The sequence below is a fragment of the Phalacrocorax aristotelis genome, chromosome 1 (assembly GCF_949628215.1).
Source record: "Phalacrocorax aristotelis chromosome 1, bGulAri2.1, whole genome shotgun sequence".
In the NCBI taxonomy this organism is placed as follows: Eukaryota; Metazoa; Chordata; class Aves; order Suliformes; family Phalacrocoracidae; genus Phalacrocorax; species Phalacrocorax aristotelis.
In genome coordinates, this window is record NC_134276.1 from 71,029,268 (window position 1) to 71,057,209 (window position 27,942).

The 27,942-nt window shown below is 41.0% G+C and overlaps 2 protein-coding genes across 2 annotated transcripts in view; both read right to left on the bottom strand.

Moving 5' to 3' along the window:
- The window catches only part of SLC9A4 (solute carrier family 9 member A4), a 37,931-nt gene extending 27,803 nt beyond the window's left edge, over positions 1 to 10,128 (bottom strand). The window contains exons 1-3 of the mRNA XM_075081933.1: positions 9,852 to 10,128; positions 6,284 to 6,747; positions 717 to 976 (exon numbers count right to left, since the gene is read on the bottom strand). Of these exons, the coding sequence (XP_074938034.1) occupies positions 717 to 976; positions 6,284 to 6,747; positions 9,852 to 10,113 (986 nt within the window). The 5' untranslated portion in view covers positions 10,114 to 10,128. The remainder of the gene's footprint in view (positions 1 to 716; positions 977 to 6,283; positions 6,748 to 9,851) is intronic.
- A 2,268-nt stretch (positions 10,129 to 12,396) lies between these two features.
- Positions 12,397 to 27,920, bottom strand: IL18RAP (interleukin 18 receptor accessory protein). The gene is made up of 11 exons (XM_075082605.1): positions 27,905 to 27,920; positions 27,102 to 27,233; positions 25,752 to 26,019; positions 25,477 to 25,651; positions 23,984 to 24,158; positions 20,713 to 20,781; positions 20,335 to 20,452; positions 18,525 to 18,679; positions 17,514 to 17,651; positions 13,526 to 13,696; positions 12,397 to 12,899 (listed from the first exon to the last, which is right to left on the bottom strand). The coding sequence occupies exons 1-11, from the start codon at positions 27,918 to 27,920 to the stop codon at positions 12,526 to 12,528; spliced, it is 1,791 nt and encodes a 596-aa protein (XP_074938706.1). The 3' UTR covers positions 12,397 to 12,525.
- Between the last annotated feature and the right edge of the window lie 22 nt (positions 27,921 to 27,942).

A 27,942-nucleotide genomic window follows, 5' to 3' on the forward strand; every position in this document is an offset into this window, starting at 1 on the left:
CTGCCAGCTTTCTCTGCAGCGGGCACCCATGCCATCACAGCATTTTAAGAAAGCAGTTCCCAGCATTACAGCAGTATCAAGCTATCCTTATCACATCGAAATATGATCATCAATATCCATATACATGAGTATATGTATGCACGTGTGATTCATGTTCTCAGTTGTCTGGTTTTGCCCAGTTTCAGTTCCAGTGATGCTGTTCAAATGTCATGTCATTCCAGTAAATTGTGTTAGAGCTGATGTTCACAGCTGTCTACAAAAGTGAGAACTTGGATTTTTTCTATTGTTTCCATACTCATTACTTTTCATCTCTTGCGTAACCCGATGGTGATGCTGCTTAGAAATAAGTACAGGTCTACGATCTATCATCAGATCATTCTCTCATTCTGCTGATCTTCAGAGGTAGCAGCCAGACAGTGGCAGCACTAGTAATTTCACCCACAGCTTGCAGTATTTTTTGCAAAGGACAAAAAAATATTTTAAAAAAATCAGAGCAGATATGCACACCTCAGTAGTACATCTATGCCTACGCTGATGGTGGGTTTGCTTTTCCTAGTTACCACTGCGTTTTACAGATACCTTAGAAGGCGTCCTCTGCAGATCTCTAGGCCAGAGACTGAAAATGCCTGTACTGCACCAGTCTTGATGAAACCACCTTCTCAAAACAATGCCATTTCCCTCAAGAGGCCATCCAAAAAGCCATAAGGGATACTCACGCCAAAATGCCCGAGATGTAAAGGGTTTCAGCTGACAAGTATGACAGGTAGCTGAACATGAAGACCAGCAGGGGTTCAATAGCAGAAACGTTGCGGGTGAATCGAGTCATGAGCGCCGAAACAAATCCAAAGACAACGCCAAACAACATGCCACCCAGCCCCACCACGAAGAAGCGAGCGAAGCCAGCAAAGACATCAACAGATTCGATTTCTTCGTACCTGTGCATCTGAGTGAAGGCGATGAAGATGTTATATAAAACCTACATGTGAAAATAAGGAGACAGCAGTCAGACATCCTTCTGAACCTGGCAGGCTTACTCATTTCAGGGGCAGAGGGGCAGTGGGGTGTGTGTGTGTGTGCATGTGTATATATATATATATGTATGCCTGAAATTTCTTTAGACAGGTCTGAAAAGTAATAGTCGAAATCTTATCTCAGCTGGTTCTTAACAAGTCCCAGAATTAAGGGTCTGTTAAATGTCCTGAAAAATAGAAAAAAAAAAAAAAGAGAAGGGTAGATGGTTAGGTAGTAAGAGCAAAACTCTGGGGAATCAAATGCAATTGAAGTTACCAAAAAATACTCTTTTTTTCGTTTTGTTTTCTGAAGGTAAACTTAATTATTGGACTTTGTAGCAGATGTTGAAAGCCCAGCTGGGTTTCTTACCAACTGCAGGCTCTCCCCTCCACATTCTCTTTCTGACTCAGGATGGGGCAAGACAGCTACTGAGAATCACACTTTTGATTTAAATCCCGTTTAGGTTGTCTGCATGATCAGTAGACTGGGCAGTAGATGGATTCTGGAATATTAAATGTTTTTCAGTAGTACTTGACACATAAAAATCATGAAACATCATTGGGAATAGGAAAGGAAGCAGGAGAGGGAAGGGAAGGGAATAGCTTCATATTGTCTCTACCTAGATATATACAGGTTCTCTATCCTCACATGTTTTGAGTCTGATGACATTTAACCTCCTTCCCAGGAGCTCTGCATCAACCTCAAAGTGGGAATCGAAAGCTGGGACACTCTAAATGGCCTAAAGACCCTTCACACATATATTTTGCCTAGAAAGCTTGAAATGACAAAAATAAAAAGAAAACGGTGTCAGATTATAAGAAAGATATGATTTCCTATGTTATATAATTTGGTCTGTAAAGGTAATTTCATTTAGTTTAAAGCAGATAAGTTTACCATACTTCTACTATCAATAATTTCTTTTCTGCAGGAATTCGTGATGAAAATTCTTCAGTACATTCCACTTTCATCCATCTTTTAGAAACTAATAGAAAGTTTCCACATTAATGAGTGGTGTGGTAATGAAAAGGTCTTAGAGGTTGCTGACAGTCAGTTAACATTAAGTCCTGTCAGAGCTGTTTACAGGGAGTGTGTAACACATGAAAGTCACCTTTCAGTTTTCAAGAGAATTTGGGGAACATCTAAAGACACCAGCTCTCCAAAGCTGTTGCACCGAAGCATTAATTCAAAAACACAAACCTGACCAAAATCTTTTGCCTTATCTGGTTTTCTTTGGTCTTTCTTCTTCATATAGTTAATTCCAGAAAGCTATTAAGAAGATTAAAGCAGATATTTGCAGGTAGAAGAGTCAAGCTCATTAGGATAATAATTATTCCCCAGCTACTATCTAATCTTAAATTGCTGCTGGGAACATATGACCTTGAGCTGTCAGACAGCCTGTTCTCCAGGAGGCTCAGTGTTAATATTTCTGGGGGACAGACAAAGTATAACAAAATATTTCATGTGAAAAAAACCCCAGAGTTGCTCTTTCCTGGTGACTCTGTCTGAAATTAGGCTCTTTAGTGGCAGATAGGAAAAGAGGGTTCATGTCTCCACAGTGAGTAAATCTTACTGTACTTACCATATAGCTTTTAATTACAAAGCCTGTTTTATCTCTGTTCCCCCTTTCCTGCAGACTTCAACCTCTTCCTAAGACCTGTGATTCTTTATAAATGATACCAAGGCATGAATCTATGCTGACTTATGAATAAAGTAAATTATCCTCAGCAAATAACTTAGTAAGTTTTTATCTCTTTTTCTAGTTCCTAAAGTGTCTATATATATAACTGAATTGACATTAGAGTGGAAATTACAGAAATATGACATAATTTCAATTTTTTTGTAACATGTTTTGTGGAAGTAAACTGTTCTGTATCACATCCTGCACTGCGTCATTCAAGGCTCCATGTAACCACTGCTCGGCTAAGTTCCATTGCAGTGTTTATGCCAGTAAATGGAGTACTGTAATTCTTCATATGGTAAGAAAGCCTGAGTGAGCTTAGTTTGCCTTTGTTCACTCAAAAAGAAGGGATGGACTGATAGCTGACCTCATTTAACAGCTCTGAGAATGTCATGCTTTGGGTTTTTTGGAGGGGACATTACCCTGTAGTGGTATACCACTGGGTGGCTGTTAGTGCCAGGGAGAGGAAGAGAGAGCGTGACATTGTTGCCCACAGGGGACCTCCCCAGGGACAGGCGCCTGCTCCAGCTGTCTATATGATTGCACATACCATCCAGATCAGAAGCACTGGAAAAAAGATTTTCTAGTGACTGCCTTAACCATGAACACGGGCAGCTTTGACAACTCTTTCTTTCCACCCTGATAACTCTTTCTGATCCCATGCATTTATTTTTACTCTAAACACAATGGGTCAGCTTCAACAGCAGGAGTAGAGAATATCTCCATCCTCCTTCCTAGCACCCATACATTCCAGTGGACAAAACCTTCCTCAGTGACATCGGAGAGGTAAATTCGTATCCCCTCAAATAAAGAAATTTATTTTACTTAGGTCTCCACCATGCAGTAGATTTCTTTAACTCTCTGCTACTGCATACAAAGAAGAGAGGGCACCATTAGAGAAAATAGTCACTGCCACTTCATTCTGAGTACAGCAAGATGTATAGGTGTTCTCAGTGTTTCTAAAATCAAGCCTCAGAGACAAAGCAGTCAGGAGAAATATTCTGTTTCCTGATGCACACAGGTGTTCAGCTCCTGTTGAGACAGAAATGGTTTGTGTATATGTGGGAGCAAAGCTTCAGGTGCTTGAAACACTGCAGCAAAGTCAGGGTCCTCCACCTGTGTTCAGGTTTCAGTAAAATCTGCACTGGGTTTACCAACATCACAGTTTTGAATAGGGGCTTTGGAACTCCACTAATGTATGACACATGTTAGGACCAGTCCTGTTGCTCTCTATGCTGATGCTAACATTCTGCTCAGAAGCAACTGGGAAAAGAAGCAGTTAACAGGACTTGGAGCCTTCTTGTTCCAACTGACATGGCCCTATTGAGGAGAAAGGGAAAAGGTACAAATGGGTAAAAAGTGTAAATTATCCACTTTTGTCCCAGTCCCTTAAGTAAAAGGCATAACTCCTAAATCACCATTCTAATTCCACAGTCTGTTATTTTACAGATTTTTTATACCAGGATATTGAACTAAATATAGGAAAGAGACCTATCGTTGCCTCAAATGTAATATACAAGTTCAGCAAAAATCATACCAGTTTTTCCTGCTGGGGAAAAAAATGTTCAAGCTGATAAGCAGACTGCAGAGAACCAGAGGATATTTGTATTTAAACAATCAAAAATATGTATGCTTAATATATCTTGGTGATATTATCTTTTTAAACACACAGAGGTAACTCAAAGGAAACTGTTAAGAGAGAAATGGGGAGGAAATCGTAATATAAGACACCGAAGATAAACAGTTTTAAAGCCTTTAAAAAAGCAAGTGGGGTATCAGAGAGGAGAAAGGTACCTATTGGGCTCCACCCAGGTGACAAATACTTCAGCCTTCTCAAACATGAAGCCAGGCAGAGATTCTGAACACTTGAATGCCCAGAAAATGGATGAGAGGTGGGTGATGCAGAGATGCATCAGCAGGAGCTGACAAACTGATTGCAACATAGCTGCTGTGAGAAGAGCCCCAAAGATGAGGGTGCATGGGGCAAAGGGAACTCACAGTGGTGTAGCCAACACTCCCCAAGCGCAGCCCTTTCATTTCTTTTGCTAACACACCTAGTGCTGCTGAGGAATGCCTTAAACATAACTGTTTTTAAAGGCTTTCTGTGACTACACATTTATGCTGTAACAGGACCCTGACTGAAAGCTCATGTAAACACCATTATGAGTTGGACCCACATCATAAATAACAGCTGGAAATGAAGGGAAGACAAGGTAGAGAGCCAGTCAAAAAAAAAAAATCCAGATGAAACAAGCTCTTCCAGAGTGAGGAAGAGGTGTTAATTTTGAGGTCTGCACTTGAAGGAACCAAAAAGACAAGAGGAAGTGACAGGCACATTGGGGATTTTTTTCATATAGTTATAACACATAAACAGTTTGCATGTGAAGTTTAATAACATTTGTCCCTTAGTTCTACATCAGCCCTACATCTCTGATTCACCAAGAGGAAGGATTTATGGTCAATAGGCTGTGGCTGCAAGAAATTGCTTCGTTCCTTTTCTTTTTCGCATTACTCATAAATTGCACTTCTCCCATGAAGCCTTTTAGCAATGAACTCTGTACAGATTTTACAAGTCTAAGTTGTGCCGTACCCCATGTATAACAGTATCTGAATAGTTTTTATGTTTTAGATTCCTGCGATTTAAATTCTGTAAAGATCTTATCTAGCAAAACTCCTTAACCTGCAGTTAACTTGCAGCACATGAGCAGTCCTGTTGGTTTCTGAGCAATGAATCTCCTGCTTGAAATTTCTTCCTTGAAAAACATGTGTATTCTAAGTGTTTTTGTTAACTGTGGTTTACAGGCAGAATTTCAGGTTGGTCCAAGTTTTAGTAGAACTAATGAGAAAAGGGGAAAGTATTAGCACAAGGACCTCTGTAAAAACACTCTTTTCCTATTTAAAAAAGAAAAACAAACCACAAAACAACAGAATAAAATCTCTCTAATTCCAGAAGCAACATTTCTAGATACTTGAGATAAGACAGCCTAGAAAGTTGAACATTTGTTAGATGTCAATTTTTTTACTGGCAGAAACAGTTATGCAAAGTTATTAGTGACTTTTGGAATTCCTGTCTAAGGTCTCTGGAGAACTTCCTAGAAGGGGCTGGGGGAAGCAGCCACAGATTGTACATATCTGGCTTTTTTTTTTTTTTTTTTTTTTGCAGAGGGATCTCTAAGGCATGTGACAAGGGCAGGGTCTCCTGTGGTGCTAACCCTGCCTTCAGTCTTTAAGCGGTACAATTTTCTAATTATTTGCTTTTGCAGTATCAAGAACATTCCTAGGTCTTACACTGATCCTACTAGCAAAAATCAGCTCTAGCTTATCCATTCACTTCAGTGAATGCAGGAGCAAGATGTGATGTCTAATGTGTATGCTTCCCTCTTCCAGCAGCTCTAAACCAATATGTTTTTGAAAGAATAATGTAATATGTAATCTTTACATACTTTAAAACTACTTGCGGCTAACAGAGTGGAGTATCCATAAAATAAATAGTGTATCTAGGATCTCCTTAGAGCTGCTCTTGTCCTGTCCCCAATAACCCTACACGCCACAAGAGCCCAAAGAGGAGAAGACAAGGAGTGGAAAGAAACTCACCACAGTTATGCCATCATTTAGCAATGACTCTCCGAAGATCATCATGTAAAGCTGCTCATTAACAGAGGCTTCTTCAAAAACTACCAAAGCTGCCACAGGATCCACAGCTGAAATCATGCTGCCAAAGAGCAAGTTCTGCAGCAGGTTCAGGTCAGTCAGACCGAAGGCTTCGATCTGGCAGACTCCGTAGAGGGAGAGGCCAATCCCAAATGAGTTTAGCAGAGATCCCAGCACAGACCACCACAGGATGGACCCAAAGTTTTCAAAAAATGGGCGAGTTGGCATGAAATAACCCTCCTCCAGGACAATGGGTGGAAGGAGATACAAGAAGTAAATACTTGTGTTCATCACCGGTGGAGATTTGTGATCAGAAACAAAGATGATCACTCCTACTAGTGCTCCAATGGCAATCAGGATGCAGCTTTCGGGCATGAGTCTTGGTAATCGGTGGTAGAGATGAAACGCTTGAATAAAACATTAGGGTATTAGTCAAGCTTAAATTAACCAGATGACAGACAGATGTTTTGCTTGCCTTTGAATACTTTGTCTTCAGACAGCCTGCTTTTGTTCTTAGGATTATGAATGCAAAAACAGGCAGTACTATTCCCTTCAAAAGTAAACATTCCCGGACTTGTGTCACTAAAGCAGGGGAAGAGTTTGGACATGAATCTCTTCTATTCCTTTTCCCCAGCTCTCAATTTCTGAGCAAGTGTGCCTAAACCTAAGTTCCACTTCCAGGAATGCAGAAACCTCTTTGAAGAGGTACTTCACAATTTGGAAAAAAACATATTCTTCAAGAATCCTTGCTGCCCCATTGCTACTGCCAAACCTCTGAGGCACAGTACTGTCCCTCCATCTCAGGGGCACCCCTGTCCCTGGCTGCATGTTCAAAGGCAGCTCCCCCCCGTGCTGAGGAGGGTCCCTGGCTGCAGAGCCCCTGCTGGATTTGGGCTGACCAGAAAACCAGAGAAGTCCAAAGGAGCAGGGAGCAGGTCAGATACCATGGTCTTCTCAGCTCCCTCCACTTCTAGCACTCCCCTGAAGCACTGCATGGACTCCAGGTGATCCACAGACAGAGGGAGTGAGTACTCATGAACAAAATATCCAAAGCAGCAGGAATCAAGCCACAGCAGCATTAGGCTTTGTACAAGATTATTAACCTTGCTTTTCTGGGAAAACCGATGTTCCTACATAAGGTAAACAATATTCTGTAAAGAACCTTATGAGTTAGTTTACTGAAAAAATCCAGTGATTTCAGAGTGATTTCCAGAGCTGAAAGAACTACCAGCAGCCATCAAATACCTAAGAAAATAATGCTTCCTATGGGATTATTTTCCTCTCTAGGATGGTGGCTGAGCCTACACTGGCAAATTCATCAGGCCAAAGACTTCCAAGCAGAAGAGTTCAGCTTGCATCCACACAGCCAAATTCTCTTCCCTACGCCAGCAAGAAGTGGTCACATCCAAACTGCCTGTGGGAACAGATCCTAGCCCACAGTCTGCCTGGGAGAAGGCTTGTCGCCATGGGCTGGAGCTGAGAAGGAGCACACCAACACTGATCTGGTGTGGACAGTCACACAAAGCTTCCTGACAGGGTGCTTGCTAGTTTACAAGCATAGATGTAGCCAAGCTGTTTTACAGAGAAATGGGTACACTTACCATATAAATGCTGTGGGTGTGAATCTCCTCCTGCCCGCCTTGAGGTACTGCTACTGCAACTGCTTTCATATAATTCTTCCCATTTGACATGAATACTGACAGCAATACTAAGAAAATGTCTAGCAATGGCTCATCTAGTCACTATACCAGGAACTGTGTAATCATATTGTGAATAGAGGTGCATCTACTAGAAATGTAAGGAGTTTTTCAGCATTTACAAGAATGAGAATGAGGTGGTCTAAGAAACCTATAAATCTAATGGCTGTTCTCCATGCCTGAAGCTAGGTCAACCTTCAGCCCGTAACTGTAGAAGCTAATACCATGACTGTATTTGTGTCACCCTCGAATTATCGATGTTCAACAGTAAAGGTAAAGAAAAATATTTTTAACGAAATTTTTAATAATTTATTTAGGAGACTGTTTGTTTCTACAAAAACGTATGTTAAGATCATAACTCTACTCATATCCTTTTTTAATTAAAAAAAAACATGTTCAAGTTTTCTGTCAGTTTTACAGAATAAGGGGATTGTTTTGCCTTTCAAGGTCTCAGAAATGTTTCCCACCCTGAAATCTTGAAATCCAGAAAGAAGATAATACCTGAATTAAACCCTGAAAATTTTTAACAGTTCAGAAATCTTCTTCCCTGTATAACCAGGTTATTCAGACTAACTCTTTCTTCCAAGTAGATTTGGAGTCAGCAGCTCCACACTTTTCATCAAAAATAATATTATTTGAAAACTTCCAGCTAAGGAACAGGTCTCGTTGGGAGGCATCACACAGTTCAAAAGTATCTCTTTCTTGCTCAAAGCAAGATACAGAGTAGATGTGCCAAATGGCAAGTCCGTGCTTTTATCGATGATGAATAAAGAAATTGATCAATATGCTCACTGCTAACACACTCTGCTGATGCCATAACAAAAAATTTGATTTGTGAAAATTTCTATTATTATTTTAGTAGTGAAGACATTTGTTTACATGAAACGGATTGACATAATCAGCTATTATGAAACAGGTAAATCATGATCAGTGGTAATGAATTTTGTCAATTTTGTGACTACGACATGAAAAATGTTTATCTTCAGGCACCTCCAGAAAATCATCAGTCCCACCTACCAGCCTGTTCTATAGTAATGTGTGAAAATCCATTGGAAAGATCAAAAGGACAGGGAGATCATATGTGTGCAGCTCTTCACATTATTACCGTCTTCTTAAGTTATTTGATATTGCTGCATTAGTTCTGAATGGTCAAAATAAATTGAGCCCAGCCATGCAAACATGTAAGACAGACGGTGAGCCATTTTTGCTATGTTAATTGCAGTCCCTACCTCTCCATGAGTTGGCTTTCTTCATTCAGGTACCTACATGGAGCTCTAACAGAAGCTAGATGCATTGGTATGTATTCAAAAGGCACTTACCCTACATCTCAGAAGACCGACACCCTCTTATACTCCCAGTCCCTGTCCTGTGCTATTACTTTCTGAGCAACTTTAAACAGCAAACATGTAAAACAAAGACTCATAGGGAAATGCTTCCTCTTCTTTACACAGTGGAAGAATTCTTCCCACTTTCTCCCGCAAATTCTACGCTTGAAGTCTCAGTCTGGTGTTAGTGACTTCTACAGCTACAGCAGCAGGTTGTAAATTCTGATATCCTGTGGCGTTTAAAGAATAGACAAAGGGACAGACAGCACTTTGTAGGGGAGATCCTTTGCCACTCACTAGCGTAGACAACCCAAGAGATGTGAGGGTTAGAGGTCATATATTTACTGAAGTAAGCTGGAAGCATTCAGAGGTGGAATTTTGTTGTGGTGGTGGTAATGAACACACTGGCTCTTTTGAGGACAGAAGCTGTAAAAATAATCCCAGGTACAAAAATGCATGGAAGATACTTGATTCCCATTTTGTACTTACCTATTTTTGCAAGAGAGGCAAGGAGTATCCAAAGAGTAACTTCATAGGGAATTTGCACATAGTCATAGTCCACTGTGAAAACATGTAGCCTCGTACCTTGTGAAGAGCCAGCAGCACCCCCATGATCAGGTTCATAGTGAGGCAAGAAACCCGTGCTCAGGTTGGGCTCATCCACATAAGCAGCAGCAGTACAGCGTACCAGACTTGACAGTGACAGCAACCAGGTCAAAAGCTTTGCATGCGCAAGCACAGCAGAGCCCATGTCTGAGGCTGTGACTCTTATTACAGATACAGCGTATAGTGGGTGCATGAAGGTGTGCAACACTCACTCCTGTTGATTCATGCTGCTCATAGCCACAGCCGCTTCTTCTTTAGGGATGTTTCATTGCTCATTAGAGGTCATTTTAAAAGCCCTAATGTCCCTGTCCTGTTCCTTGTGTTACAGATGGACCTGGAGTTTGCATGAAGATACCGGTTCTGCAGGTTCCTTCAACCCAGATAAGCCCTGGCCACAGCATCACCCTGTTAAGGAATAAAAAAGCTCTTTCCAACTGCACTATTTATCCAGCCACTCTGATACTTTTTCCCACTGTCCAACAAAAAAAAAAGAAAAAAGAAAAAAGAAAAGCCACAATGCACCCAATTCAGGCAGCAAGTGCAGCACGAGTAACAGCATCAGGTGGGAGAGACAGTGGCACCCTAAGCAAGGAGGAGACCCTGCTCCATACCTTCCTCTCCTGCCCTCACTGCCCGTCTGCCTCCCCAGTGCAACTGGCACCTCAGGTACCACGCTTGGCGCTGCTCACTGGTCCTGTCTCACCTGGTAACAAAACTACCTGGTGTGTAAATAAATGGACTCTGCAGGGCTTACAGTAGGGACATCTGGTGGAAGACCACGCGAATTACGTTCTCGTTTAGAAACGTGTTCTCTCTCTGAAATGCATGTATGTAACTTAGCACATTATAGACAGAGGAATGTCGGAGTCACTTGATGTGCCTAAAACTGGATGTTGAGCTGTCTTGTATTTAACATTTCTTTTACTTATGCCAGCAAGGCATAAGTATAAGGCATTGGACAATCAAATTCTCCCCCTCCAACAAGACATTCACCATTATGGAACTTTTTTTTTAAGGCCAGCCTCTTCTCTCCTCCACAAAAACTGTGTTAGGATAACAAGGTATGCAAACATCGTAACGTTGACAGGAAGCTGCTAAAGCCTGTATTATATACATTAGAAGTGAGTCAATTTAATTTACTGACAAATTATCCAAATTACCCATGGATCTGGTTGTGTTGGAAAACAAAGCTGAATCTCACAGACTGTTGGGTTGCCTCTACATTAGGGATCCAGTGTATATGCTCTGAGATGCTCTGCAGTGCAAAGCAAAAGGCAACAAGTGGTGACAATTAGGAAATCTGCTTCAAAAGCTTATGATCTGAACTTAAACCCCACTGCAGGTGCAACTGCAGTGACAAAATTTTCACTGGTACAGACAGTGATGCCGTTCAATGTTCTGTTTCTCCACAAGACACTGTCTTATTCTTCTGCCTCCCAGCACCACCACTAGTCATCCCACTGGAGACTTTGAACCCAATACAAAATTAGATAGATAGGGCTCAGCCTGTTTGCAAGAATTGTTCTTTTTTTCAGTATGCTGCTCCTGTTAACAGCAGTATTTCTTGAAGTCCTTTTCCAACATGGAATCCCATGGATGACCTATTCAATTAGCACTATAAGACAAGGATCCATTAAATCAAAGGCCAAATGAGGTCAGCAGAACACCAGATCGGTGGCTCTTCCACTCAGATTTTCTTAACACTAATCATTGCATTTCACTTGGCTACAGCCATACGCACACAGACTGCAAGCTGCCTGGAGGGTAAGTGATACAAACCCTGGAGAGTTAGCAGCCAGAGGTCTGGAGGGAAATACTTCAGAGTCCCTGGAAGTCTACTAGCTGTGACACCCAGGACTTTGATATACAGGTGCAGCACACCCATAATACCAACAGGTTCAAATGGGACCCATGAGTGACCAGCACCAGAAAGGATCAGCAGTGTGCAGATGTCTTCAAGTGTGAAATGGTTCACAACTGGAAGGAACGCTTTCTCCCATTGCAGGGAGGATGGAGGTACCTGGGATCAGTTCAGACACAGTGCTCCTACTTTCCTGAACCCCTTCAGCATACCTAGTTGTGGCAGTCTCCCAGAGCTTTTCTTCCCTGGTACTCCCACAGGAGGAGGCAAATTCTTGAAAGAGTGTGGATTTGTCCCACCGCACTGCACAGGAAAATTAAATTGCAAGCTTATTCTGGAGCTCCCTTTTTTAATCTTTTTTCTAGAAAACAAGTATAAAAACATTCCAGAAGAAATACAGTGCAAAGAACAAAACATTCACGTGTATGTCTCAACATCATAGCAAAAGAATATAATAAATATAATAATAATAAAATAATAATTTATGAAAGGCAGCTCACATTTACAGTTGTGTGCAGTGCTACTTACTTTTACTGTGGGCTGCAGCACTGTCACACTGCAGTCCTCCTCACTGTTTAGGATTGAGCTATTGCTGACCGTAGTGACAGTCTACAGTGGTCAGCCAATGTAGAAAAGAACCTTTTACAATCACATAACCATTCCTGAGGCTGCTGTCATCCCTCTGTGAAATTTCTGCTATCGATATACCAGACTGAATAACCTTTGGAAAAAGCCCTTCGGGCTGCAATTTCCCAACACCTTAGTAGTTTTCACTGGCATGTGGTAATGCATGTATTTCCAGAACTTCTTGTCTGGAGCAGCAGAAATAGAAGACTTCCAGGTAACAACTGGTAAAATCCGAAGAGCCTTCCTCACTACTGGAGGCAAAGTCTCTGGCTCTTGGAAAGCCTGGAACTTTATTAGCACCAGCTTGATCTTTTTGTCTTCCAATGCACAATTCACCGCTGCCTGCAGTTCAAAGATGCTTGGTCCACTGACGTAGGCTGGGCTCAAAATAATGATTGCTCGTCTGCTTTGTTTAATAGCTGTAACAACTTCATCTGTGTATGCTGGAGAAGAAATGGCAATCGTTATTGCTTTCTAGAATGAGCTTTTTATCTCTTTATCAACAGCTAAACCCCAGAAATAGAGAAAACCAGAAATAGGGATGCTGAGCAATCACATAACCTCTAGAAATATGTTTGACGTCAGAATGGCTGTTCTTATGCAGCCTGGAGAACACAACTTGCTTCTTAGGATGTAGAGGGCACAGCTGAGGCCTCAACACACTTTGTTGCTGCTCAGAGAGGGTCTCAAGGATGCTTGGACTTCTCTTTGTCTCTTCCAGGGACAGGTACTGAGGGATTTCTAATTACTGCAGGTAACTGAATAAAGTTGTTCAGAAAGTAACTACTGAAATATTTAGGGTCTTCTTTTCAGGGAATGGAGTCTGCTTGCAAAGAAATTCTTGGACAAGAAGCTTTGTCTCAGCCTAGTAGCTCCCTGCTGACCACACTCAGATGTGTGTGTGCCTCAGGTGCGGGGGCTAGAATAAGGAACAAAACACATTGAGATTTGAGCAGAAACTCCAGTACCAAAATATACCATTTGCAGATCTGGTGCATAAGGCTTTTTGGAAAGTGAAAAACAATTTTATAAAGAACCGAAGATTTTCTACCATCCACAGAGACCTTACCTCCTCCTGGAAGAATATCTCTTTCAAGAATGCATAACTTGTATCCATATTTATTTTCCAGCATATCTGGAAGAAGCTCCAGAGCAAATTTTTCCTCACTAATTAAAGTAGAGTCACTTTCAGAAGAGTCTAGCTTTGCATAGGACACAAACGCATCAAATTCTTTGCCATCTAAAATAAAATAAATAACACTGTATACGTTAACAAGTCTGTCTGAAGCATTCAGCTTCTTTTTTAATGCTCAGTTTCCATTTATATCTATTTAAGTAGGCACAACACAAACCTATAATTATCACCTGTTGGTGAAGTACAGCCAACCCTTACTCCTCACTGGCTTGCAAATTTTGTAGAAATACGCTACCAAAGCAAATGAGGAAGCTACAGATGACTAGTGCAAGGAAGTTTAAATCAGTCATTTTTCTGCATTTTCACAAACATGGTCCAGTTTTCACCAGTGGAAGAGCTGGCCCCTCCAGGCAAAATCCATGTTGTAGGGAGTGATTCCCAATATTTTCTCTCATTTGCCCCCACGCTGATTCCAAAAATACTCATCAACGCATGATCCACTTTGAAAATATAGTGAATTTTAAAGGAACAATGTTCTTAGATAGCAGTAGCTTTCAAAAGGTATGTTATTTTCATATACAGTTATGTTTGTATTCAGAGAGACTGGTGCAAGTAGCAAAGCCCAAGTCTCGTCCAAATATCAGCTCAGACACTGAATTCTGACCAGTTCCTGAACTTTGTTTCAGTCTCATTAAAATACTACATTTGTGAGGTGCAAATGAAAAATATATAAAGAACTTTTCTCAGCTTTGAAATACCCTGGTACCAATGACCTGAGATAGGCCCATTCTTAACTACAAACAAATGTTATCTACTTGCTAAATAAGTTTGAACTACTCTTGAGAGAGGAGGAAGGAAAACAAAAGGAATTGCTGGTGAAAGCAAAAAGAACAATGGACTCAGTCGGGTTCTCCATATGTAGTTTCTTGATGCCATTTAAGGTGTCCTAAGGTTGGTGGGACTGCCAAATTCGACATGGGATCTATTGGATACTCAAATCTGTTGGAATGGCAGGACATCCTCAGGCAGTACCGATGACATCAGACACCTATGTTCAATCAGCTGAGTTGTATCATATGTCAATACAGTTAACAGAAACCAGAAAGAAATTCAGCTGTTTAGTGTAGAGTCCTGCTGCAGTGGGTGCTGCTGCAGGGTGAGCTGAGAAGCTCTCTAGGTTTCACCATATGACTACATCTTCACTGCACAGGAACTGAGAGACCTACCTCCAGCACAGACACCTAAGTAATGTTGTTGAGTATCACCCTGTACCTCAGTGCTAACCTCCTGATTTGTATCCTTAGATGTAAGATTAGGATCACAAACTTGAGCTAGATCCATCAGGTTCCCACAGGATCTAGAAGAGCCCATATGGATTCCAGGGAGCAAAGGAAATACACATAGAAAACTAATGACAAGCATGAGCTGGGGTTGAACAGCTACATTCAGAAGCAGCACGTAGCAGAAATATGTCATCAAAACATAGGTGTGCAGATCAGGTTTAGAGGCCAAGGATATGATTAGACAACACATTACATCTCTGCTCCTCCCCTCTGCTCCTCCACTGCTTCCGTCTACTGGTACTGAAGCTCTTGTGGTAACAGAGGAAGCTGATTCACTTTGCTAACTATTCACTGTTTTTTACTGACTTATTTTTCTGACAAGTTGAGCTAATTTAGGCCCACAAGAGTGAATCATCAACAGCAGGCACGCAGGACTAGTGTGGGACTTGAAGGTGGGACAGTGGGTCACTGGATTGGTTTAGCTGAACTTCAACTACACCCTGAATTGAAGCTCCTTTGAAAACAGTTTTTAAATGGCAGTAAACTGCACTACAAGCCAGCTATTCCTTATTTCACCTACAGAGGTCACTGCAATCTTATTAGCCAATGACCATTAATAAAGACATCACCGTTTTCCTTTATAATATTACTATTAAAATAGCAAGTTAAAAACACATACACTGTAAACACCACTAGGAATTTTTTTTCCCCTAGAATTGTACAGAAAAAATTTACAACCTGAGGATGCCCAAAGGGTAGGAAATGAAGAATACCTGAGTTAAACAAAATGACAGCATACGGGATCTATAAATATTAGTACCACAGCTTCTGCATTGTTTCTTTCTCCTTGTGGAAGAAGGAATGATTTTTAAGAGGTATATCTAAATTGGCTAAAGAGGGCTAGAGAGGCATGAGAAAAAAGGTGACCTTACTCCTGTCTTCAAATACCACATAGGAGAGTACAGAGATGATGGACACAGATTCTTCTCTGAGGTGCACAGCAATAGGAGAAGAAGCAAGAGACACAAGATGCAACAAGGGAAATTCTCGTTAGATGTTCATGAAAAAGTTTGTACTGTGAGGGTAGTCAAACACTGCAGCACATTGTTCAGAAAGATTGTGGAGTCTCTATCCACAGGGTCCTGAGCAACCTGGACTAGGTTGGCTCTGCTACGAGCAGCGTGTGGGATCAGACAACTCCCAGGGGTCCCTTCCAACTTTGTGAGATTCTACAAGTCTCTGATTCTGCGCCAGGAGGGATGGAAGAGAAGAAACAATGGAAAGGAAGATATGGCAAAATTAAGTCATAACTGCTGCTATGAGCAAGCCCTTTCAGACCTCAGGTAACTTGACATTCATCCACATGAAGTGAGGAGGACATAATCCTGCAGATGAGAACACATTTTATGGCCAATCACCTTAAGCAGAAAACTATCTGGGTAGGCAGAGTTGGTCTGCACACCCAATGCCCCCAAGCTGCAAATAGTGCTGTATGCATGTGGTACATGGGAGTCAGGGAGCAGGATAGAGGCTGCCACGATGGAACCTAATGGTGTCTTCAACTTCAATGTGCAAACCTTGGCAGGTCTGTCTCTGTCCTACTGATATACAGGGTGAGCTCTAAGGGGACTTTCCAGAGGTTCTTAAATCAATTTGTTACCACATAGAGGGGAAATTTTGAGTGATTTCCCAAATTGCTTTTGCCAACTGCCTTAGGGTTCACAAAAATATGTTCCAAAGGGCAGTTAATTGTCTCATTGTGTATGTATTTATAGATATCTAGATACAGTTATTTCACACTCATGTATAATCTATGTATACACATGCAAACACAAAAGCAGACTCGGACACCTATATCACAAGCTGCATCAAAACTCAAGAATTTTTAGAAAAATTTCCTTGGGCACCTACTACCAGATTTCTTTCGATCCATGTAAGAAAACTGTATGTTAAATTCTTTGAAGTAGGCACTGTCATTTCTGATACATTTTGACACTGCCTACTATGTTGGAGGCCCATTTTAGTGGAGATGACGGAGCGATGCTACTATGGAGATTTGAAATGTTGAAAGCTGATCAGCCTGGTGTAAATGTCAAGTTAGTCAACGTAATTTTTAGAAAGGAAATAGGAATATTTCTTAAATGTACACTTCCCAGCTGGTGTCCTACACCACCTTATTTCACTCTTTTGTGTATTATTCTGAGAAATTATTTGGCTTCAAGGGAAAAATGCAATAGGCTCTGGAGTCCTTCACTTAGTTCTGCAAGGACATAAGATTCTTGTCCACAGGTTCTGTTGAACACTTTGGGAGAATGAGGTTAGAACTTTGGAGATGCTCCATTGTTTACTGCAAAGGGACTGCCAAAATTCAACTTCCTACTCTAATCTTCTGTGGGTAAATTAGCGATCTTGTGACAGGCTAACCTTGACATTTCAGTTGGTGTTAGATATTTCCTCCACACTGCCCAGCTTTTTTCCCATCTGAATCCATTGAGCACCTTGCTAGCCTTTGTATCAGCTCAAAGAGAACAGGATCGTTAAGAGATTTTAATTTAATGGTTAATTCATACTGGGTTAACCCACATGGCAAAAGGCAGTAGAAAAACTGGGGAAAATTTCTATTACACAATGTTTCTTACCTCCTGTAGTTTCATTGTGGACCAGATAACTTCGGTACATTAGCACTATTTCAATCCAGTGCTGGTAAATAAAGGCAGTGCACAAAAGGAATGCAAATAGAGCAGAAATGGCACTGCACAGTACGTGTAAAAGAAACACTGTAGAAAGAAAAGGGTCTATCATAACTCAGGCTTTCCAAAATAATGTTGACACATAGATGAAAAACTCAGTCCAGAAATGGGGGTAAACCATCTCACAATCTTCATTCTTGCCCCACTGGCAAACTCTAGGGAAGTCAGGAATTCATTTAGCTACAAACCTCAACACAGACTTTCAGTCTACCATCAGGGACCTTTTTTGAATGGTATCTCCTTGATGGTTTGAATAGTCAATCTGTGATTGAAGACACAGAGAAAACAGTCTGTGGTACACTCAGCTGGGCTGAAAGTAGTCATCGCTTGACATGGAAAAGACACATCAGAACACACGTAGCTGCACACAGTGCCCTGCTAGAGACTTCCTGTGCCAATCCAACAATGAATCTCCACTGTGAGCTATGGTTCAATAGTTTAATTTCCACACTGATTCTGGTTTTGGCCTTTGCTCAAAAGGCTGCCACATTCGTATCAGTTATGGTAACTTCTCATGCTAAGGATTGGGGAAACAAACAGAAACATCCTATGAAAATCAAGGAATACTATTGCTTTCAGCATCTGTTCTGGTTTAGTTTAGTTGATTGCCTATTAATGTTCAGAGACACCGCCCTCCTCTTCTTCCTCCCCGTTACTCTCCAGTTTCCGCTTGGCCCACCTGCCTGCAGTAAGTCTGCAGATACCCCCGTCCTTCTGAGTAGTCCTCAGAATAATGTGCCTTTCTAGACATCTGACAAATCAAACTTTTTCCATCCAGCTTCAAGAAACTTCTGCAGCACACCCAGCTAAAAAGCCACTGTCCATAGGGAATTAACTTGTAACAGTGAGTAAATCAAAATGCGCCTTCGAGGACAAATAGCCATCCGTCAATAGTTTTACCTCTCTGCTTTCTTTTCAGCTGGATCACAGCACTGGCATTCCCCACCGAATTCTCAGCAAAGCACATGAAGTTGCTTCTGAGGTCCTTTTCAGTAACTTCGTTCAGTTTCGCAACATGAAGAAGTGTGTGCCCCTTTAAACCATTTGTATAAACACTGAAGAGAAAAAAAAATATTTATTTGCATGATACCTTTGCTGTTCATTCACACAATCTCCCAGTGTCTTACAATACAAAGAAAGAAGAGCTTGCGACTTCTTAACATTCAGCTTGAACTTTCAACAGCAATGCAATATTCTGGTTTGTAACTTCCATTTGGTTTTTACACTAACATCAAAGGTCTGCAGACTGAAAGGTTGGTTTATTCTTAATTCATCAACTCAGCAAAATACTTAAGCATTTGCCTAGTTTTAAATATATAGCCCACTTTGACTTCTATAAGATTTATTTGTATTTTTCTAAGATGTAAAAAATTCCACCAGGGAAAATGCATGAGAATGAAACCTCAAAAGGAACCCTAAGGGAAGACTAGCTGGGCAAAAAGACTGAGCAGCACAGCCTCCTGCACAGGAGTAAAAGCCCAAGAACAGGATAGGCAAACAGAATAAGACAGATATAAGGGATAGAAGTATAAGAAATGAAGAGGTAACAGAGAAATGGGGCTGAGTGAGGGTTGTGGCAAACAGGTCTGTGTCTGCAGCCACTCAAGAGTACGCAGGGTTTCTGAGTCTCAGGATTCCTCTTTGAAAGCCACAAGTACAGGTGTCTTTGGGTGGTCATGAAGGCACCTCACATCATGCCACTGCAAAATGACAGTCTGCCATGACCCCACCTCTGCTAAGTCAAGGTAAGCGAGCCTGGGCAAGGGTTCAACCTGTACTGAAAATCTGTTGGGAATGTTTTATTCATTTGGGTGTTTAAAAAATAAACAAACAGAAAATGAACACATGCAAAAAGCTAAAAACTTGGTAGGAAGGATGTCACAAAGCTAAACATTCAAAAGTTAGGAAAACCCAATTTCCAATCTACCTCATGAGTGTGTGTTTACGACATCATCATTTGTTATTTTTTCCCCATTTGATGCCTATTAAGAACTTGATTTCAGCTGTGACAGCAGGGCTTTTGCTTCCCCCGGTGTACAGAAAAGTTTTCCCATAAAGATAACTCAGGGCTGTGTAGTGAAAGATACACTTGTCTGTGTCGCCTCCACTATGTTTCCTGCCCAAGTTGGACACTGCGTAAGTGAATGAAACAGAGAAGTACAGGAAGGAAAGAGAAGCATCACGACTATTTGGGTTGTCCCCCAGTCACAGGAAATCTATCCTTCACACATTGCTTCTTTGCAGGGTCTGGTTAATTCTTGCCTGAAATTCAGTGTCCTGAAATTCAGTGCTGCAAGTCCTCAGACTGGCTCAATAAACACACCACAATGTCTAAGGCACCCAAACTACTTTCCATATGCACAGTACTGTTTTACTGATCTGGTTTATTCCCTGCTCAGAGACAGCTTCCAAAGGCAGATTGTGCGAGCTGCTAGCAAGGCATAACAGAGGAAACACTTGAAAAAAGCTTTGGGAAGAAGAGTTAAGATTGCATAGAAAATTTGAGTTCTTGACTTTACGGCCATCAATATGTGCTTCTGCATGTGAAGTGCACATGCCCGTCACGTGCTCACGGACATACACGTTGATATGTTGAAGAACAGAGGCTTCTGAGTTTCCTTCAGTCACATGTATCCAGTAAAGCTGTTGTAGATGGGTTTTTTACAGTTGCCAACTGTAGTAGTAATCAGGCTAGTGGGTTTTTTCTTACCTTGTTTCCTGGTTCAATTGCTCTTTTGTGTTTTCTTTGTTATTTCTTTTCCATGTTACCCTCATCAGAGATCTTTCAAACCCAAACTGTACGCGGCATTCCAATTCAAGTGGCTTTCCTGGAACAAATTAGCACAGGAAAACCATGCATGGAGGTCACCAGAGTATTTTCCTCTTAAATAGCCTGGGATCTATACAACACATGATGCTTCCTCTAATATCCACAAAGATATATATAAAGAAAAAAACCCTACATTTTATATAAAATTCTTATACTCTTAGAGAGCAAAGATGTTTTGCTTTATCAAGATCTATCATTACCTATTAATACCTCATTTAAACATTTTCTTTCACTTTCAGATGACGAATTGAAACTTACCGAGCTCTGCTTCAAGGATCACCACACCATTGGGATACAAGAAGTTTGGTGGATGGATAGTGTTTTTTTCTGCAATTAACAGGAATACTATTAATAACTATAATGTTATCATCAGTGCAGAAGATCAGAGAAATTATCTTACAGAATTTTCTTTTTCAAATGTTAGGTGGAATTGAGACACCTAAGTCCAAGAGGATGATTTACAGTTGTTTGGGTGTCTGAGAGTGCACAGATAAGGGAGTTTTGACCACAAAACTTATATAGCTTCTTTAAAGACCTTCTGTCTCAGTTACTCTGAGACATTGCGACATTACATGAGGTGAGCAGCTCAGTGTCTAGCCTGCATTTAAGTTTATTTAGGATTCAGAGATTAAGCCCCACCCCTTGCAAAACCCCCTGAAGGATGCAATCCTCATACCAGTTCCCTGCCAAGCCCCATTCCATGCCCAGTAAGCACACATGCAGCACATATACCTCATTTGCAAGCGCAGGTACTTGCATTAAAAAAATTTTTTTTTTTTTTAAACAAAAGCTGCTAAAGGGCACAGATAATGACACCCACAGTTCATACAATCTACTAAGCAATTACCCAGGCTCCGGAAAAACAGCCTGAAGGGGCTAAAACCCACAGCTCTGGTACACTAGGAAAGTCCCATACTGCAGGAAATGGTGCCACACAACACCTTTTTTTTTTTTAAACCAAGCCACAGCAGAGAAATGTGTGCAAGATTCAGGGGGAGTATATTGTATATGGCACCTTTCAAGCTTTTTTCTGACTCCGCTCTGAAGTGAGGGAAAAGAACTGAGAACCGCAGTGTGTTAGCTAAGGTTCAGCCAGATCAGAATAAAAGCAGAGTTAGTCCATGCCTGCTCGGAAAATATTGTGGGAATATAGCCATAGAGAAGAGTAAAAGAGCACCAGACTTTGTAACCCAGCACACAGAGGTCTCAAAAGTCGGTGACGTGGTTTCCAGGCCCTGTCCTGATGGGGTGTATATATTTTTCCCATGACTACTTAGTACCAAATGCATCAAACATCTGCAAAAAAGGGACCAGTTATTTCAGGGGAGTGTTGTCCTCACTAGACTGTAGAACCAGGCTGCCTCACCTGACACCTTTCTTTCACTCCCTAAATCTTGTTCTCCCTTCCACAGAGTGACCCTCTTTCCACCAAGATGCTGAGAATAGGTCCTGTGCTGTTGTTGTATAGAAACAGCTGTACTGGGTCCATCCAGCTCAGGATATAGAACAGAGGTAGCTACGTTTTCCTCTGGGACCTGTGATTAACTGGAGTGACTGGAGTGTCTGACGAGAGTGTCCTACAGCACTCAGCCAGAGATACCTGGAGAAAAGCATAACGACACCTCTCTTTTAGCAAACTGAACAGTCTCCCTTGTTCCTGGTCCTGAGTTGCCAGTATGCTCCCTTGCACTGTGTTTACATTGCCCAACAGCGCTCTGCCGGGCAATATCTGGGCTTGGCCTGAAGGGCAGCAGAGGACAGGAAATATTACGGAAAAGGTCACCATGATTTGAAGGGGAATATAAGGTCATGCCATATCACTGTGCCAGAGAGTTCTGGCCAGTTTTATTTAGTAATTCATACAAAGCCTAAATGAACAGGTGGTGCAGGCAGTGATGCTTTCCCCCAAACAGCACATGCAACAACAAATGGCTTGTTTGGCGGTTAGATTGCTCACGGGTCTCCTGTTTTCTCTGCTGTTAAAAAGTTAGTTAGGTGGAAGATGGGCAGTGATCCCACCAACATCACCTTCCTCATCATTGTCACATTAAAAAATTGAAGGTTTCATCCATGCCACAAGGAACGATTTTTTTTTATCTAACGCCTATTTTCACATAAGCCTCTACTTCCAGGACAGAAGTAGGATTGAGATACACTGCTTTTGTCCACATTTCCCATGCAGCATTAGCACTCCTTCTTCCTAGTACATTAGTATCTTCCTAACACTCCCCATACGGTAAATGGAAAATGTTGGCACCGCTTGGAGTTTCACGAATTCTTCTCCCAGATCAAAAGGTCAAAATCCTTTTGTAGATTTGATCCCCACTCTTAGGAACTACAATAAATCCAAGGTGGAATTAGATCTTGAAAATGATGACATTGTGTGCTACATGTTATTACTGAACATTGAAGGTTCTAGTCAATGCCCCAGTATGTCCTCAGAATACTTGGAAGAGGATTTTAATGATTGTGTAGCTAATTTAGTTTCTGGGTTGTTCAGAACAGCCTGAACAAAAGACATAAACAGAGTAGGAAAGAATAGAGAGAACATACTTTATTTCAGGTATTTTATTCCAAGTTATTAATGACATTTTTCTTAATGACTTGGATGCAGGACTTAAAAGAATACTAATTAAGTTTGCTGATGACACAAAATTGGGAGGAGCTGTTGACACTCTTAAGGGCAGAGAGGCCCTGCAGAGAGATATAGACAAATTAGAGAGCTGGGCAATCACCAATCGTATGAAATTTAACAAGAGCAAGTGCTGGATTTTGCACCTGGGGCACTGCAACCCTGGATGTACATATGGACTGGGGAATGAGAGGCTGGAGAGCAGCTCTGCAGAGAGGGACCTGGGGGTTCTGGTCAAGGACAAGTTGAACATGAGCTAACAGTGTGCCCTGGCAGCCAAGAGGGCCAGCCGTGTCCTGGGGTGCATCAAGCCCTGCATTGCAGCCGGGCGAGGGAGGGGATTGTCCCATTTTGCTCTGTGCTGGTGCGGCCTCACCTCGAGTGATGGGTGCAGTTTTGGGCACCACAGTGTGTTAAGGATATAAAGCTACTAAAGAGTGTCCAGAGAAGGGCCACAAAGTTGGTGAAGGGTTTAGAGGAGAAACCATATAGGAGCGGCTCAAGTAACTTGTTTTTTTCAGCCTGGAGAAGAGGAGACTGAGGGGAGACCTCATTGTGGTCTGCAGCTTCCTCACAAAGGGAGGAGGAGGGGCAGGCACTGATCTCTCTGGTGACCAGTGACAGGACCTGAGGGAATGGCAGGAAGACATGCCAGGGGAGGGTTGGTTGGCTATTACGAAAAGGTTCCTCACCCAGCGGGTGGTGGAGCCCTGGCACAGGCTCCCCAGGGAGGCAGTCACAGCACCAAGCCTGACGATGTTCAAGAAGCACTTGGACAACACCCTCAGAGGCATGGTGTGAATTTGGGGTTGTCCTGTTCAGGGACAGGAGTTGGACTCAATGATCCTTGTGGGTCCCTTCCAACTCAGGGCATTCTATGATTCTATGATTACTCACCAATGACTTCTACTGTTACTGCTGTTCTCATTGTCCACTTGGTAGTGTTGTCATATAGAATGTAATCACACACATATATTCCAGCATCTTTGTCATAGGTTGGATTCAAGTAGATTTCGTTATGCTTAAGCTTTAGGCTTTGTCTGCTTTTCCTATGTTTTATCTGATTACCATCCTAGTGAAAATAAAAGAATGTCAAGGAATTACAAGTCCTTTTTTGTTGTCGTTGCTTTTATTAAATTATAAGATATTTTGATAGGATTACCGTGGCAGTAGTTCTAAGCCAAAATCTTTCCACTGAAATCCAAAAGAAGATTTATTAGGAGTCTGAGGACATTTGTCAGTTGTATTAAAAATTGTGGTGTGTAATATGTGACTACCATTGTCTTTTTAAAAAAGTTATTTAAAATTTGTGATTGCTGACAGAAATGTGAAATCACAAACCTAATCTAAAATAAAGTCCTATTACAAAAAAGCAGCAAAAAGGATCACTTTTTTGATGGACTAGGTTTTTATTTTGTAAATAATTTATTTTGAAAACATTTTCATGTTCTTTTATGAGTAGAAATAATGGTTTTGGATTGTCTGAGATTGACAACACTGTCACTACTTTTAAAAGGATGGAAACTCACTATTTTTTGAAAAGCGCCTCTATTTTTCAGCTTAGTGTAGTCATATGCTTTAAGACCACTAAGAATTTTCCTTAAATGAAATTCCTGAAAAAAATCCACTAACACAAAACGGAAAGAATCTCCTTGGATTCAGATCAAGATGTAGGTAAAGGTATACCCCATTTAAAGTTTGAAAGTAAATGAAGAGTAACTTTGACTAGATCATAATTCTACTTGATAGAATAAATAATATAAGTAATACCAGGTAGTGAAATGCACAATTGAAATTTCAGTCATTTTCATTTGTTCATTTATACAGGGTTAGATGGTATATTACAATTTGTACAAACAATAGGAATAAATTTTAGTTTTCAAGTCTTTTAGTGGTGATTTGAAAAAGAGTAAGTCAACAATGTTTCAGTGGAATAGTGTTTCATTAAAAACAGGAGTCTTGGAAAGAACAATTTGAAACATTAACCTTAAAAGAACTTTGTTTCTAACAAAGCCACTATTTCTTTGGTGTATCTGATGTTTTCAGAATTTAAAATGTCAAAACAAAACTTAAAAATCTAAATTTCAATCATACATTAGTTTTGTAAAGAACCTGTTTTGATTTTCTATTACTTCAATTTCTTAGCTGAAGAGAAAGCTTTTCTAGGCATCTATATCACGGAATAACATTTCGGGTGTGGCAAATCTCTTCAAAACCCTTACTTACAGACTTGATATATAGCAATTCAATATCCTAGTTTTGTGTTGAATTTCTCAGGCTGTGTTGTCTGCCAGAGAAGAGTTCAAGAACCTATTTCACATAAGCATTAACTAGACCTAAAGCTATACCTCCAGTGAGCTTTTTCGAATGCTCAAGAGAGTGACTCTTACCTTGTACCATTTCACATCTGGCTTTTTTACATGGCTGTAGCATTTTGTCCCAGGACAAGCTATTGAATTCCCTTTGCCAGCAAGAAGATATAGCATATTTGTGTCATAACCTGAACATTTTGCCACCTTCTTTGTTTGAACCTCCAAAACGATTTTGAGACATGAGATTTTTTCCCTTAGTGGTGCAGAAAAAAAAGTTAAACACTTAATATACAAAACAATACAAAACAATTAATTCGTGTATAGAAATATAAGCCTTTTGCTCCATTACGCACCTTATCATACAGACATACACGCCGGAAGCACTCTCCCTTACTGGTTTAAACCAAAGTGCATCCCCTTGCAGAGCAGGATTAGAGCTTTCCTTGATAGCCTTCAGTGGCTCGTTATCTTTCTGATGCCAGAACCATTTCACCTTATGTTGTTTTCGAATTGAGTTGCTATAAATGTGGGTAACATCTCTATCTGGTAAAGCGCATTGTAAAACAAACTCCTCATCACTAATTGCACGATACCATATTTGAGGTTCAACATGGGAACATCCTGTAAAGCAAGACAAGAAGATATCAGTACCACCTGAAAGAACACACAGTCGTCATATTTAAAAAAAATAATTAGGAATACTACAAAAATACAGCTTTACCTTTCTTTGTGTTAAATAATTTTTATGTGACTGCATGCTGGGTTAATAGAGAATTTATTTCCTTAAACATAGAATTTGCCAGTGTTCGCCGAAGTTTATTCAAAGGTTTATTAGGACTTTTTCAAAAGCCTAATGTGAAAATAGCTTAAGATTTTTAGTGAACTGAAGATTTTCACATGGGTGCTAGCCTGTTAAACCTCAACTCTGTAGAAAAGCAGATGTGGCTCTTCTAAATCTGAAGAGGCAGAGCCTGCCCACCACACCCTATTTAGGGTAAGATTGACACGCATTATTGTCTCACTGCTTTCAAATCTTTCACCTTTCATGTTTCTGTTACTGTCACTAATATTAGACGAATTTTTGGATTCTGAAAGCTGTGGTCACCCATCCTAACCCCGAATTCTCTAAAGGCTGACTGACCTTGCTGCGTAACCCCCCCGCCAGTCAGGATGTGGTAAACCTTGAGAGCATGGCACAATTTCATTTCAGCAGAAGGGAGGGTATGAAATCTTCGGTTCCTTGCCTGCCCACCTGGGAGAATCTTTGCAGTTTCAGTTTGTCTCTGCGAACTGAATTGGATCAAGCTCCTCCAGATAGACTGTGTGGGTGGAAGACTTATATCAGTCTCACCCTGCCTTTCTCTTCCTTCTCCCCCTCTCCCCCCCCAGTAGGCTTGGACCAGCTGCTGGAGACTTCAAGGAGCCACAGAAGCAATTCATTTGCTCCATTCGGTTCTCAGAAATTCTACTTTACATTTTTTCTTTTTTTTTTCATTAGGGAACTGAATTTTGAATTATATTTATGGTAAACTGTATTACCAATACTTAAAAGGCTTCCAATAGGTCTCGAAATTGCTGTTTGCCTGACGCAAGCATGAAGAGGCACAGGAAAAACTCATGAAGGCATGGCAGAATCCAGATCCACTTTTCTCAGCTGTCAGAAAGCACCATGAACACCAAACCTCACCAATGCAGACTCTCACCTGGCAAGTTAATCTCTCTAACTTCTGCCCCACTGACAAACAGTGCTAGGATCCAGCACAAAGTGAGCATGATTTTCTTTATCAGTTTTGGTTGATACTCTGAGACATTTTCTTTAGGAATCATTTTGTTTTCTGTAAAAGAGGAAAATAGATTTTTTGTAAATAATACTCCAATAAGATAGATAGGCAATCACATATTTTATTATGTAGCTATAGAAAACTTAGCAGACAGTATTTCCTAGATAGTTTGCTTTTTTAAAATGGGGTTTGTAGCACCCTTCCTGCTCATACTGTTCCATATGAATGCAAGATAGATGATATTCAAGAATATGCAACAGTCTTTTTAATTACACCTTGCAGAGAGCTGCTTCTGGGTGGATTTCCAAGTTCTACCTACAGCAATACAGAACTCCACATCAGGAGTGGAAATCCTGGTCTTTCAGCAGCTGTTGCTGTTAGAAAAGGAACCTGCCCTCTAAGATGAGACATAAGATACCAAATAACAAAATCAGCCTTTAGCTAATGACAACTAACAGCAACAGACTGAAAAAGGCATATCTGGCACCAAAGTCCATGAAGCCCTGTTTTATCTTGAAGGCCAATAGGCCCAGACTGTGTAAACTGGATTCCTTTGGGATTAAACCAAACCTTAAGAGGTGCTGCAGCTGCAGATGGCATTGAGTCCATGGGACTGGAGCAGAACTATGCAGAATTAAAACCCTCAAAGCATGTACTATGTGGACATCAGGTCTTTGGTTCTAACTCTTTCACCCAAGAGACATGCTCCTATGGGGCTTCATTACCAGTTGAAATGGACATACCCGAAGATGTACACTAGGGT

Coding starts and splice junctions, on each gene's coding strand:
- IL18RAP (XM_075082605.1), bottom strand. Junction 26,020..27,101: donor TAGAGAGATTAACTTGCCAG/GTGAGAGTCTGC, acceptor CTTGCTTTACAG/GATGTTCCCATGTTGAACCT. Junction 20,782..23,983: donor AGTAACAGTAGAAGTCATTG/GTGAGTAATCAT, acceptor TGTTAATTGCAG/AAAAAAACACTATCCATCCA.